The sequence below is a fragment of the Balearica regulorum genome, chromosome 4 (genome assembly GCF_011004875.1).
Source record: "Balearica regulorum gibbericeps isolate bBalReg1 chromosome 4, bBalReg1.pri, whole genome shotgun sequence".
Taxonomy (NCBI): Eukaryota; Metazoa; Chordata; class Aves; order Gruiformes; family Gruidae; genus Balearica; species Balearica regulorum.
In genome coordinates, this window is record NC_046187.1 from 82231070 (window position 1) to 82244806 (window position 13737).

At 63.9% G+C, this 13737-nt stretch overlaps 3 protein-coding genes across 8 annotated transcripts in view; 1 reads left to right on the forward strand and 2 right to left on the reverse strand.

Annotated features, from left to right (window-relative positions):
* The window catches only part of DCTN1 (dynactin subunit 1), a 77719-nt gene extending 71470 nt beyond the window's left edge, over nucleotides 1-6249 (reverse strand). For 3 of the 6 annotated variants that reach the window (XM_075752938.1, XM_075752935.1, XM_075752930.1), the window contains exons 1-2: nucleotides 6091-6249; nucleotides 981-1122 (exon numbers count right to left, since the gene is read on the reverse strand). The gene's annotated coding sequence lies outside the window, so the exon portion shown is untranslated. The remainder of the gene's footprint in view (nucleotides 1-980; nucleotides 1123-6090) is intronic. The other 3 variants (XM_075752931.1, XM_075752939.1, XM_075752932.1) reach the window with 3 other exon arrangements.
* Nucleotides 6250-6350: 101 nt separating this feature from the next.
* LOC142601834 (uncharacterized) lies at nucleotides 6351-9966 on the forward strand. Its single transcript, XM_075752947.1, has 4 exons — nucleotides 6351-6630; nucleotides 8000-8157; nucleotides 8264-8430; nucleotides 8620-9966. Exons 2-4 carry the CDS (start codon nucleotides 8007-8009, stop codon nucleotides 9919-9921), a joined length of 1620 nt encoding a protein of 539 aa, XP_075609062.1. The 5' UTR covers nucleotides 6351-6630; nucleotides 8000-8006; the 3' UTR covers nucleotides 9922-9966.
* A 73-nt stretch (nucleotides 9967-10039) lies between these two features.
* On the reverse strand, nucleotides 10040-13726 carry LOC142601816 (retinol dehydrogenase 12-like). The gene is made up of 6 exons (XM_075752895.1): nucleotides 12980-13726; nucleotides 11456-11695; nucleotides 11231-11320; nucleotides 10972-11160; nucleotides 10512-10618; nucleotides 10040-10414 (listed from the first exon to the last, which is right to left on the reverse strand). Exons 1-6 carry the CDS (start codon nucleotides 13134-13136, stop codon nucleotides 10220-10222), a joined length of 978 nt encoding a protein of 325 aa, XP_075609010.1. The 5' UTR covers nucleotides 13137-13726; the 3' UTR covers nucleotides 10040-10219.
* Nucleotides 13727-13737: the final 11 nt, after the last annotated feature.

A 13737-nucleotide genomic window follows, 5' to 3' on the forward strand; every position in this document is an offset into this window, starting at 1 on the left:
CATTCGCCACCTCCTGTTGTCATCTCTCATTTACTAGGTGGAATTCTGGATGAAAATTAAAACTCAACAGAAAGACAAGAAGCCAACGTTAGACAGTAGTTTTATTAGTTAACTGGCACTGCGTTACAGGGGGATACGTAGCGCTTTCTGTAATTACAGCACTCAGTCAGCCTCAAGCAATCAGCGCAACAAGGAAAATACCCGTGAGGTGACCCTGGCTGCCGTGGCGCCCGTAGAACCAGCAGATTTCAGCCCAAACCCTGCTCTACAGGGAGGAAAACCATTTCATTTTTTCTCCAAACTCAGACGCCGTCATTTCTGGACAAACTGCTCCTTCAAGCACACAAACCACCCAAGATGAATAAATCTTCCTGGCACTTCCAGAGGCTGCCACAGCTACCAGAAACTACAGCATCCCCTTTTCCACAAAACATACTCGATTTCTGATTCATGTAAAGTGTTGAAATCAATTTACTGGTTTAACATCCTTTAACTAATTTCGTTTAGCAAATTATAGGAAATGTCAGCCTTAATAAAGGCTATGGTTTTAATATTTTTTTAAACTAACATTAATATATTTTTTTTTTTAATACAGGTATGCTCAAGGCAGCTCCTGCCCAGTTCATCTCACAAGTGCAGGCGATAAGCCCCAAGGTCTGATAGAGCCCCGGTGCGGTTTATTCCCAAGCAACACCAGCCGCTGGGCAAGCAGCTACCGGTTTCCTGATCCAACCTCGCTTTTCAGAGTACCGACAAGAAAACGTCTTGTTCGAGAACGGCATCGTGCGTCCCAAGCAGGGACGGTTCCAGCAGGTCTGGGTGCTGAAAAGAAAAGGCTCGAGAGCAAGGACGGGCAGAGGGAGGGCGTCGGGCAGGGCCCGGCACGCCGGGGAAGAGGTCGGCAACAACCCCGGCATGCTGAGCCGGTGCAGCACAGCCCCGTTTGGGCCTTTAGGTATTTCTGAGGCAATAGCACCTACCGTAAAGGCTGCGTGCGTCACAGATCCAATTCAGGATCTCAGGAGACACGTTATTAGCACGGGAGGCTGAGCTAGATCAGCTCAGGGCATAACTCGCACATCGAGGTCGTTCTTGCCCAAGTTTGGGGCAATCTTCGTTCACCTGCAAAAAAAGTGGCAAACGTTACAGAGGTCACCTCTACGGGTGAGGCACGGGTGCCGCAGCACCCTTCCTCCCCAGGGGCATGGGCCATCCACAGCCACCGCTTTATCAGCTGCCCAAACTCTCGATGTCATACTCATTACAGAGAAACTATCATAAAAAGGCCAAAGAATATTCAGTTTAAAACCTGCAGACTTTTTGCTGAAATCTGGGATAAGAAACAGTCCACATGCCGAGTAGCTTGAACAGTAACAGCTTATTCAGTTTAAGCAAATCAAGCAGGAAGTTTAAAAACCTTCAGAAAACTCCCCACTATTTATTTAGGAAGAGCAAAATTCCATTTGGTTGTATTTATATATATTATATATACACAGACATCTCCCCGTGAAATTGCTTCAGTGAAGCTTCTTTCTGATTTATAAGCAGCTTAGTTTTCCAGCAAACTGGAAAAGAAATTCTAAAAACAGCACTTCAGGGTTCTGTCTGTATTGTGACAATATAAACCCAGATCGAGTTTGCTGAGTTTAAGACTTTTTTAATTAAACCCCAGGCTACGCACGCTCCCCCGGGTGACCTGAAAGTCAGCCTGGTTCTTTTCTGTTCTTGCCTGAGAAGCAGAAAGATTGGAAGGTGAGCTCGATCTGCCCGGTGGTACCTGCACCGGCTCCCCCCTCCTCCGGTTTGCTCTCGGCTATGAAGTCAGCACGGCAGCTACCCAAAGGCACATCGGCTGGTGCAAGAGCCGGAGCAAGCCTCAACTCCAGCTCCCACACTGCTACAATCTGATTTCTGTCTCCCAAGCTACCTATAAAAGGCCAGCAACACAGAGAAAAATCTTGCTGAGCCATTAAGAACCTCAAAGTTCTCCTTTGCAACGGCATCCAACAAGGCACGACGGGCGCTGTGCTGTTACAGCGAGACTGAAGCCCACCACGCCGACCAGCACCACCCCAGGAATTCTTCCTGCTTCCACACGTCCGCATCCCAGCCTGTCCCACTTTATAGTGGGACCGTGATCTTCTTGGAGCGCGGAGCACCGCTCACCCTGTCCCGTACACCTACGGGAAGGTTCTCGTGCGCAGCTCGGGCTGCTGCAGACCACAGGAACGCAGGTGCTCGACCAGCCGCACAGCCCTCCCGCTGTTAGGGGCGTTCACCACCTCAAATAAAGCGCTTCAGCCTGCGTCGCTTGTAAACAACAAAACCCGACGTATTTCGGTGCTTGAACCACGACCGCCTGATGGTAAGAGACAGGGCTCGCAGGGATAGGCAACACCCTTGAAGAGAAAGCAGAAAACCCCCAAACCTTGTGCCCCCGCGCCCCAGCCCGCGGCACAGCACCCGGGACGCGACAGCAGCCCTCCCGCCGAGGGCCCCGCCGCCACCCGCGCACCAGGAGAAGGTTTTTCCGGAGCCTTCGCCTATTTAAAAACAGCGCAACGCTACGCGGCCGTTGCCCGAGCCCACCCCGCTTCCCATCCAAGGCACTAGGACCCGGCGTGCGGGCACTGCGAGCCTGCGCCCTGCACGGCTGCATCACCGCACCACCGCACCGCTTCAGCCGCAGCAGCGCCGCAGCCGAGCCAGGCGGCCGCCGCTCAAGGACGCGGGAGCACACACCGGTTGGTGTTTCTTACACCATGGATGTAACGATTTTCTTTTTTAGCTAAAACTGAAACTCTCAGGATTGCAATCGATACACCAGCAGCACTGCCCGGAGACGGTAACCATGGCAATGGACCGAAAAGCAAAGGATGCTGCGGACCAGCCCCGGCTCCCGGGTAGCAGGAGGAGGTCAGTTGATTTTAGCTCGTCTCCATCAAAACAACTCATTCATCATTTCATGGCCGAGCACCCCTCCACAGCCACCGGGTCCCAGCCATCGGTGCCCCTGTCATTTACCCTTCCCCGCCTGTCGTTACATCAAGAAAAGCCGATTTAAATACGTGTGTGCTGCACTTCATTGCTCAAACACTTAGAACAACCAGAACCGATCATTCCTTGCGAGACTTTGACCAACTGCTGGAAAAGCAGCTGGTGCGTTTCAGCATTTATACAGCTGCCTTTGCTTTCTTTTCTGAGCAATTATCATCCTTAACAAACTTCTCCGCTCGTTATGGAATTCACGGCCAGCAAGCCCCCTTTCCCTGGGAGGGCAGGGAACCGAGGGTGCCCGCAGCGAGGCACGATGCCACCTCTCACCAGTCTGCGCTGGCATTGTCTGGGGCAGCGAGTCTTCCACAGTCAAAAAAAAAAAAACCAAAAACCCCCAATCAGTCAAAAACCCGACAGAAGAACACTCCTCGTTAAGCCAAAGAGCTGCGTGCCTAGCTCCAGCAGCCCCTGCGTGTTTACGGCCCACTTTCTTCCCTACTGTTTTGCATTCTTTAGGGGTTTTTCAAACAAACAAGACAGACTGCAAACTCTTTAAGAATGGGTGTAAAAGCCCATGCAATGCAGCTTCCCAAGTCCCACCTGGGATTTGGGGCTTTATGGTGCGTTAGTACTCACAACCACCCACAGGAAAGCCTCGGCTCCCCAGGCTGTGGCTCCCGAAGCCGCCCTTCCATTAAAAATAACAAAAATTGCTCGCTGCTCCCCCTCAAACATTTCAAAGGAACTTAAAACCACCTTGCGTTCCATTTAGCAAGATGCCCTCCCGAGCACTGCGAAGTAGGTCACAGTCCCGGCTTCGGGTTTGAGAACTGAGGGAGAAAGCGAAGGAAAGAAGAAATTGGTCCAAGGTCAGGTGGCAAGACCTTGAGAGGATCTTAAAAAAAACCCAGACACAACACCCACATCCTATTTAAAGACCAGCCCTTCCTGGAGAAGTCAACGGCTAACGTCAGAGCGCTCCGCAAGCACGCTCGGGGAATCTTGCGCCGAACATACATGAACTAGGAGGTTTTGTTAGCAAAAAGGAAAATCGGGAAGCGCTGTGCTGAGCTCTGCGCCCGTCTGCAACGCCGCGGAATGCAACGAGTCCAACCACAGGGAGGTTTCGCTTGACGCACGTTGCAGGAGTTGATCACCCGCCGTGATTTACTGAAATACTGAAATATCACCCTGTGTTTCACTCGCCCAAAACTGACTGCCTCCACGCTGTAAAAGACCCACAGATCGGAACAATTCAAGACAGCGATTAAACGCAGCACCACTATGTGCCGGCGTTACTCGTGGGCAGGCACACAGCTCTTAACTCACACCCTGCACCTCGTGCACTACAAACCGAAGTACGTGGCCCAGTCTGAACTTGACCGGTCAATTATTCAAACGTTCTGCTAACAAGGGCGCCAGTTTGTACTCTCCCGTACCCACAGACAGAATTCTCAGCCAGAAGAGCTATGCTGTGTCTTTACTAGACTACAGGAAAGAAAATATTGGGCTGTAACAATTCAACTTTTCTTCCTGGCCACTAAACACCCAGAATGCACACGTGCAAGTTACCTGAAGGCTGAGTCAGTCCTGCCCAGCCTCCAAATCCAAGTTTTCCCAATCCAAAAGCTGACCCCTTCCACTTGCGTGACTTACGGTCCTTCCTAACTGCTGTTTTTTAAACCTTCTCTTATTTCTAGTAACGTTTTGGCTCAACCTTTAATTTAGAACCAATATTTCGTGCGGACAGGGAGGCTGCAGGTTATCTGTGCGAACTTCCCGCTCCCTCCGCGGCAGCCAACAGCTCTGCGAGCGGTGCACGCTGCGGGAAGGGCTGGAAGCCACGCTCTGCATTGGAGCAAGATTTTATCATGTTTCACAAATAAGAAGTTATACCTCAGCAAACTTAAAGTTAACATTAAGGGTGGCTACTGCAAAACGAGTTCTGCCTCTGCTGTCCTAGCAGAGGAGTTTCTGCAGGCAGTGTGACTGTTATTTTTCTCCTCTGGCGCAGATTCCCTCGTCCCTTACGAGCCTGCCATGAAACCGCTCCGCCACACCCCACGCAAGGAAGCCAGCCACCGCTTCTCAGACGGACCAAAGGTTTCCAGCACCACACTGAGGAAAAAGGTGAATTACACTGGAAACAAACCCCAAAACTTGTAGCTACAAACAGCAGCTGATTAAAGGGAAAAACAACGTTTTTTTAAAAAAAAAAAAAGTTTAATGTGAGTGTGTCTGCATACAGACAGCTCTGCTTCCGTAACACTCCTCAGGGAGCACTGGCCTCTCAGACCTGCTCTCGTCTGCCTTTACGTTTGCTGCTGGAAACAGCTGTGTGGAACAGAACCTTCATTTGGACAGAGGGCTCGTGTGCTTAGTCACTGGTCCAGAGGCGACCTGTGAAGGTTTCCCTCTTCCAAACGACCCAGCCCCTCGCAGCCACACAGCGTGCCACACGAGCGGACCGTGCCCAGCCTTCCCACCAGCACGGCACCCACCGAGGGGCCGGGGGGCTCCAGAGCAGAGGAGGGGAACAAAGGTTCTGTTTGCAGCACAGGTAGCACTGCTGCGAGACCTGCGCTGCCCGTGAGACGTGCTGCGGGCAGCAGGGACCCTGGGGCAGGGGGGCTCAGCACCCACCGGGGCGGGCATTCCCCTCCCCACACACGCCCCCCCCGCAGAGCTGCTCTCTGCCTCTGCAGTGGGGGGGTGGGCAGGGAACGGGGGGGCCTTGAGCTGCCCCACAGCGGGGAGCAACAGAGCCCGGACCGAGCCCTGCCCCGTACCTGCGAGTGCTCCCACCCGGCACTGACACCCCCCCGACAGACACCTCATAGGGGTCGGGGCCGCCCAGCACCTTCGGCCTCCGCTCCACTGGGGGGGGGGGGGGGGAGCGCCCCGCCCCAGCAGCGACCCCCCAGCCCCCGGGAGGGAACCCCGCCACCCCCGCCCACCCCTCACACAGGCCCAGGGGCCCACACCCCCCCACACGCGGAGGAGGGGACGCTCCGCACCCCAGCACCGACACGACACCTTCCTCCTCCTCCCCCCCAATACAGACACCCCTCCCCGCCCGGCCGCCCCCGGTACCTGCCGCCCGGCCGCTCCCCAGCGCCGCTCACCGGCTCCCGCTCTCGGAAGCCAAAGGCCGCGGTCCAACCCGCGAGGCCCCCGCTAGGCCTCCTTGGGCTGCCCGCCGCACTGCCGCACCGCCCAGCCGCGCCGCCGGCCGACCTTGACTTCAGGCATGGCGTCGGGCAGCCCTCAGAAGGCGGAAGGGCGGAATGGGCCTCCCGGCGACGCGCATGCGCAGTGGCGGGAGTGAAGCCTGCCGGCTGCGGGCGGGAGGGCACGCTATGGCGGGGGAGAAGGGACAGGAGGGCGGCGGGGCGGAGCGGGCCCCCGGCGGCGGGGAGGGGCGGCGGAGCGGCTGTGCCTGTGCCTGGCGGCGGGGGGACCGGGCCGGGCTGGGCCGGACCGCAGCGAGCGGGGCGGCCTAGCGGGAGGGCCGCCTAGTACCCGGCAGAATGGGGCGCGGCAGGGCGGGGGCCGCGGAGAGGTGGGGCCGGGCGGGAGGAGGAGGAGGAGGAAGCGGGACGGGACGGGACGGGACGGGACGCGGAGCCGCCGGTAAGTGCTCCCGGCCCGGCAGCGGCCCCGGCCTGTTGCCATGGAGACGGGTTCCCCCACCCCTGGTGGGGGGTCCCCGAGGGGGGTCCCGGAGCCGCCGGTGCGGGGCCGCCCTCGCGGGGAGGAACCTCCCCCGTACCTAACGGGAGCTGCCCCGCCGAACCGCGGCCCCTCCGGGGGCTGCACACCCGCCCCCCGCCCCGGGCCGTCTCCCGCAGGGGCCGTTTCCCGCTCCCCGGCCAGCAGCCCCAGCCGACGGGCCCGCGGAGCGGCCACCGGCCCCGGTATCGATCCCTGCGGTGGCAGCCCGTGCCCCGCCGGTCACGACACTTTGATCCCGGCGGCGTGGCCGGTTTTCTGCCCCCGATGCTGCCCGTAGCTGGCCGGCGCGCCCACCCGGAGCCTGCGTCCAGGGCCCGGCCGAAGTGACGGGGTGGCACATCCCCTCCTGCCCTCCCCGCGCCCACGGAGCTCGGTCCGTGCCGGACGGCCGCCCGGCCGGAGGGGTGCGGTTTGCCCGTGGTCCCTCCGTGCCGGCTGCCGCGTTTCCCCGCTGTGTGCCTGGAGGTGGTTTCCCAGAGGGTCTTCTCCGGGTCCCCGGGGTCTGACCTGCCCGCGGTCCCCGGCCCGCTGGCCGGCAGGGCTGACGTTTGGGCCTTTCCCAGCCCTCCCCGCCCCAGCCAGCCTCTCCCCGGCCCGCTGGCTGCACTGGGACGTCTCCCGGGTTGACAGAGCCAGGAACCGGGATTCCGTGTTGGTCTGGCTGACGCTTTGGTCGTCTCTCGTTTCTCGTCTGGTTGTAGGGATACTAACACCGCGCGCTTACCCGAGTGTTGCCGCTCCCAATTAACACCACGATTAACGCTTCTCCCCTTTCCCGGTGCTGTGCTCCCCCATCCTCGGCGCTGCTGGTGCCCGACCTGCCTGCCGGGAGGCACGTGTGGCGGTGAGGTTTGGGGTGTTCCCCCGGTGAGGGGCCGCTGGGGTAGTTTGTCCCGATCCCTGCTCCCTCCTCCGCTCTGCCGGCGGGTTCGGGGTGTGCCGTGCCGCAGCGAACCATGCTGGTTAGTCATCGCCGGTTGCGGTGGGGAAACCACCGTGTGGGTGCAGGAAGCCAAGGAAAACCGAAACCGGCACCGCACCGCTCACTGGCCTCAGGCGAGCCCCGGGTAGAGCAGACGCCCAGCCGCGGGTCGCGCTGCGGTACAGCCGGGCTGGGTGAGGCTGCGCGCGCCGAGGCAGGACTTTCTTAGCCAATTTTGCGGAAACGGTTAAAGCGCACCCAAAATAAAGTCGGGGGCTGACGAGTCGCGGTGCCGCTGGGGCCGGGGCAGCTCTGAGCTGTGCCCGACCGTCCCTTGCCCTGCAGCAGCCAGATGCCCAGGAGGAAGGAGGTGCCGGCGCTGGGCAGCCTCTGCCTGCAGAGCCTGGCCCGGCACATGCAGAGTGTCTGGGTGAAGGACTACAGCGAGAACTACCTGGATGAGTACCAATTCCGCTTCGTCATGGGCCCCTTTAACGACCTGGGTGAGACGCAGGGTCCGGGGACCCCCTTTGCGAGGAGGAGGAGGAGGATGGGCGAGCGTTGCCGAGGCTCTCGCGCTGACCCCCGGCCCCCCTTTCCCCCCCGCAGCCGGCAGCTTGGTGCAGGACCTGATCCGGCTGCTGGGCGAGAGCCGGCGCCTGACGCGGGCAGCGCTCCACCTGCTCCTGCTGCCTCACCTGCGGGAGCTGAGCCTGCGCCCCTGCCCCGGCCTCGTCAGCAACGCCATCGGCCAGCTCGTCACCCTGCGCTGCAAGGTCAGCGGGCTGGGGGTGCCTGTCCCCGGGGGGCTGGCTGAGCGGGAAGGGGGGTGCCCACTCTGCCCAAGGCTGGGTGAAGGGGTCAGGGGGTGCCCGCCCTCCGGTGTGGGTGGGGCAGGGGGACAGAGGGGTGTCAGGGTCCCCTCCGCCCCACCCTGCTGAGGGTGCTTTGTGTGCTGGTGGCAGAGCCTGAGCTCCCTGGACCTGCATGGCTGCAGCCGGCTGTCGGCGGACGTGCTGGTGGACCTGGCGGAGGGGCTGCCGCAGCTCAGCCGGCTGGGGCTGGCGGAGACGCAGGCCAACGTCCAGGTGCTCTCGGCCGTGGGCTCCTGCTGCCGGCGCCTGCAGGAGCTGGACGTGTCCCACTGCAAGAAGGTGTCCCCGCGCGCCCTGCGGCACCTGGCCTACGACCCGCTGGCGCGGTCCCTCTGCTGCCCCGCGCTCCGCGTCCTGCTGGCCCGCGGCCTGGAGCCCGGGGGGGACGGCGGCATGGTGGCGGTGCTGGCCTTCCTGCTGCTGGCCCTGCCGCACCTGGAGTTCCTGGCCCACAGCGCCGTGCCCGACGCCCTCTGCCTCCTCCACGGCCAGCAGCTGGACGGCACGAGGGATGCCGAGGGCTTCCCCTCACTGGAGGAGCTTGCGCGGTGGCGGGGGGCTGCCCCGGGGGGGCCCCGGCTCACCCTGCCCCTGCGGCAGGTGGAGGAGGTGGAGGAGCCCTCCCTGGCCGTCATCCATGCCATCTGTCCCCAGGCCGAGGAGGTCGGCGTGTGGCTGGGGGATGGCCCAGGACCGGCGGGCGGCTGGGAGCTGCTGGGCTGGGGCCGCCTGGCCCGGCTGACCCTGGGCTGCACCGGGCGGCAGGGCCGGGTGCTGGCAGAGGTGCTGCCGCTGGCACGGAGCCTGGGCCCCCGCCTGCAGACCCTGGCCCTGCACGGCTTCTGCTGCCAGGACGAGCTCTCGCTGGCCGCACTGCTCACCAGCTGCCCCGGCCTGCAGAGCTTCAGCATCGAGCTGCATGCCCCGCTGGACACCGACCCTGACGGGGAGACCCCGGCCGAGCCGCCTCACTGGGACACCAACCTGCTGCCCCACGCCCTGTCCCAGCTCCAGAGCTTCTCCCTGACCCTGGCCGGCACCACCGGCGTCTTCCCGGCTGCGCACGGGCTGGCGCTGCGTGCCACGCTGGCCTCGCTGCTGTGCCATGCCCCGCGTCTGCAGACCCTCCGCCTGCTCGGCGTCCCCTTCCCGCTGGACTCAGTGTTCGAGACGGTGCTGGCAGCGCCGGGGCCACCCCTACTCGAGCTGCAGGAGCTCTCGCTGGCCGAGAGCCGGGTGTCCAGCCGGACTGTGTGGCTGCTGCTGGCCTCTGAGGGCCGCCTGCACCGCCTGGACCTGTCCCACTGCCGGGACATCCACCGGCGGGACTATGACGGCTTCCTGCAGGCGGTGCGGAAGCAGCGGCTGGACCTGGACATCGCCTGGGAGTAGCCGGCGCTGGCTGCGCAGGACCTTTTAATAAAGGAGTTACACCGCGGCGGCGACACGGTCTGTGCCCGGTCACGGCAGCCGTTCCGGCAGGGCTGGGTCCTGCGGCCGCTCGCCCTTTTGGGAAGGGGCTGCGCCTGCGGGGCCGGGGTCTGCCTCAGGCAGGGTGACCCCTCTGCTGCACCCTGCGGCGCTGGCACCCCTGGCAGCGGCCAGTCCCGGGGAGCCACGGGGACCTCACCACGGGGGGCTGGCAGCACTGGGTGGCACGGCCATGTCCCCACGCAGAGCCACCGCCGGTTCAGTGCCGGGGGCTGTCGGTGAGCCCCGTCAGCCGCTCCGACTCCTCCCAGAGCTTGCGAGCGAGGCCGGTGTCGCGGGCAGCCATGGAGGGCAGCGCCAGCCCGCAGTCGCTGTCAAAGTACTTGCCGGTGATGCCCGCGGCCTCCTCCGAGACGGCGCAGTAAATGGTGCTGACGGCCCCCTGCTCTGCCGACTGCCGGGTGGAGGGGGGTGAGGAGGGGCCCGGCTGCCCCCCAACTGCCTCGGAGGGACAGGGGGTCCGGGTGGGATCTGTCCCTGTCCCCACTCACCTTGATGAAGGGGCGGATGAGGGTGAAGAGCGCCCGGACGGCCCAGCCGAAGTGGCGCATGATGCTGGTGCTCACCACGCCGGGGCTCAAGGCGTTGGCGGTCACCCCTGCCGAGCCACACCGTCAGCGCCGGGCTGGGGGCCGCAGGGGTCCCGGTGTGGGCAGGGCGCTGCTCCTGCCCTGGTCCCTGCCTCCCGGGCCCAAGTCCCTCGTATCCGTCCCACGGGAGCAGCCCCGAGCCCGGCCTTGGAGCGGGGGCTGCCCCAGGGGACGCGGCCACCCCTGGCCAGGGCTCTTCTCCCCCGCCATGGGGGACGTGGGAGGTCTCGGGGAGCTTCTACCAGGGCCGAGACCCCTCAGCCCCACCATACGGCGCGGCTCAGCAGGGTACAGCCGGGCGTTGCGTGGCACAGCGCTACGTGGCGTGGCGCGGTACGGCACAGCTCAGCCCGGCACCCACCTGTGCCCTGCAGGCGCCGCGCCAGCTCGGCGGTGAAGAGGACGTTCATCAGCTTGGTGCTGTTGTAGGCGGCGTCGGAGCCGCGGAGCCGCTCCTGCCCGGTGAGGTAGCGGCTGTCGACGGTGCCCACGCTGTGCCGGAAGGACGAGACGTTGACGATGCGGGCGGGCGCTGACGCCTTCATGAGGTCTGCGCGGAGCAGGGGGTGAGCGGGGAGGGGTCCCCAGAGCCCCCTGGCCCCGGCAGCCCCCACACTCACCCAGCAACAGGTTGGTGAGCAGGAACGGGCCCAGGTAGTTTGTGGCGAAGGTCTGCTCCAGCCCCTCCGGCGTGATGTTGAAGGGCAGCCCTGGAAGAGGGGGGCACCGGGCGCTGTGGGGCCGGGAGCCAGGCAGGCATCGCCTGCCGCAGTGGAACGGGGAGCTGGACCCCGGCCGGAGCCGGGACGGGGCAGCCGACACCTGACCCTGACCACGGTGCGTACCGGTGAGCCCGGCGTTGTTCACCAGCACGTCCAGCCGCTTCTCCTCCCGCAGCACAGCCTGGGTGAAGGCACGCACGGAGGCCAGCGAGCTGGTGTCCAGCAGCCGCAGCAGCACCGCGGGGTTGCCGGTGGCCGCCCGGATCTCCTCCACCGCTGCCTGGCCCCGCTCCTGGCTCCGGCACGCCAGGATGGTGCGGGCATTCCTGCGGGCCAGCTCCAGGGCCACACACTTGCCGATCCCTGCGGCACACGGAGCGGGCACGGGCTGGTCCCTGCCGGGTCCCCAAAGCGAAGGGTCCCTGGGGGTCTGTGCCAGCAGACCAGCAGCCCTGGGAGCAGGGCAGGGCGATGGAGGGGAACCCCGTCCCAGGCAGCTCAACCACTGCCAGGAGCCCTGCACCAAACCCGGGGTGCCCCAGCTCTGGAGCGGGGGGTGTCAGTGGGGGGACAGCGGGGTGAGTACCCCAGGGCTGGGAGGCAGCAGGGCTGGGCTCCTGGTGTGGCTGTGCGGGGACGGGACGGGGACGGGACGAGGCAGGATGGTCACCGGGTGCGGGAAGGAGCTGGTGGTGGCAGGTCACTGCAGCTCCGTCGGTGGCTCAACCCGGACGACGCGGGCAGGACGGCTGGCATGGCCACGGCTGCGAAACCCACCTGCCCGCACTGTGCTGGCACCGCTCCGCATCGGTGCTTCTGCGCAGTGGGAAACGGCGGGGAGGGGGAACACAGCCCAGCACACCTGGGGACACCCCAGCCCTGACACACGGGCCCTGCTGTCCCTGGCTGTGCCAGCGGGATGCGGGTGGGAGCAGCGACCCCGGCTCTGGCGTGGCGTGCTGTGCTGTGGTGCCCAGGGCAGCCGGCAGCGCGGTGGTCGGCTGGGATGCAGCCAGCAGCGCGGTGGCCTTGGCTGTCAGTCATTAACCCGGCGGGGCAGAGTCCGGCCGCAGGGGCTGGGCAGGGGCTGTGGGCATGGGGCTGCTCGGAGCCCAGCGAGGCAGAGCTGCTCCTGGGCCGCGGGTGCCGGCCGGTTGGGGCGGCTCTCTGGGAACCAGCTCCTGAGCACGCGCCCCAGCAGCCGGCGGTCAGCGCGGTGCAGAACACGTCTGATGGCACCGGGCGTGAGTGTGCCGTGGGCAGGGGGCATGGGGAACGCACCGTGCATCCCAGGGACCGCTCCTGCAGCCGCTGCAGCACCGAAGCAGTGGCTGTGGTTCAGTGGAGGGAGAAGGGGCACCCGTGTCCCCTGCGGGCTGCCCCACAGCACCGTGCCATCATGCCATCACCCACGCATGCGCCCCAGCCCCTTCTCCGTCCTGGGGGGAGCAGGGAGCTGCTGCCCCCCCGGCTCCAGCTGCTAAAGGAGGGTGGCTGGGTCCCATGGCCATGGAGGACCCGCAGCCTTGCACCCATGTCCTGCATCTCCCGGGCCCCGCAGCCCTGCGGCCGGACGATCCTGCACCCCCACAGCCCCATCCCGACCCCTGCAGCCCATGCTCTGCGGTGCCACCAGTCCCCACTCACCGCTGTTGGCTCCGGTCACAATCACCGTCTTGCCGGTCAGGTCAGTGGGACACTTGCGGGGGTCCCAAGCGCATCTCCTCCTGGCCCAGAGGAGCAGTCCCAGGTTCAGCGTGAGCAGGAACCAGCACGGGTGGCTGCAGGCGCTCGGCAGCTCCATGGCTGGGGCACGGCGTCCAGCCGGGGAGCAGGATCCGGCTAGGACACCGGGGTGTGGCTGGGGGACGGAGTCCGGATGGGATTGGAGGTTGGCCGAGGACCTTCGCCCAGCCCGGTGGCCCTGGCATGGTGGCCTTGAGGTCCCCGTCCTCCTCGACCGGGGCAGGCAGCCTGGGGACGCAGGCACGGCCCTTCACCAGGCACCCAGGAATGGGTCCAGCCTTCCCGGGGCTCCCACAGCCTCTGAGCCTCCGGCACTGGCCAAGCACCACCGGCCTCAAAAGCCTCCGGCGTTTCCTGGCACTGGGCTCCCGCCCCGTCCCTGTGCTCAGCGTTCCCTGAGCATCGCCCCACGCCCTCACAGCCAAAAACTGGTTCTTTATAGAAAAGACCTGGGCCGGCGCCGTAGCCCAGGGACACGGGGCGGCGGCAAACCCCAGGGAGAGCTCTCGCGGTAAAGCCGTGCAGACATTTCACCCCGTTAAATCTCATTTCTTGTTCAGTGGCAACGCGGCTGAAAAACTGATGGTAGGTTGTGTGTGACTATCCTGGGTGCCGGAGGGCTGGTGGTCCACGGGCCGCTGCACACACTGCTCCGGCGC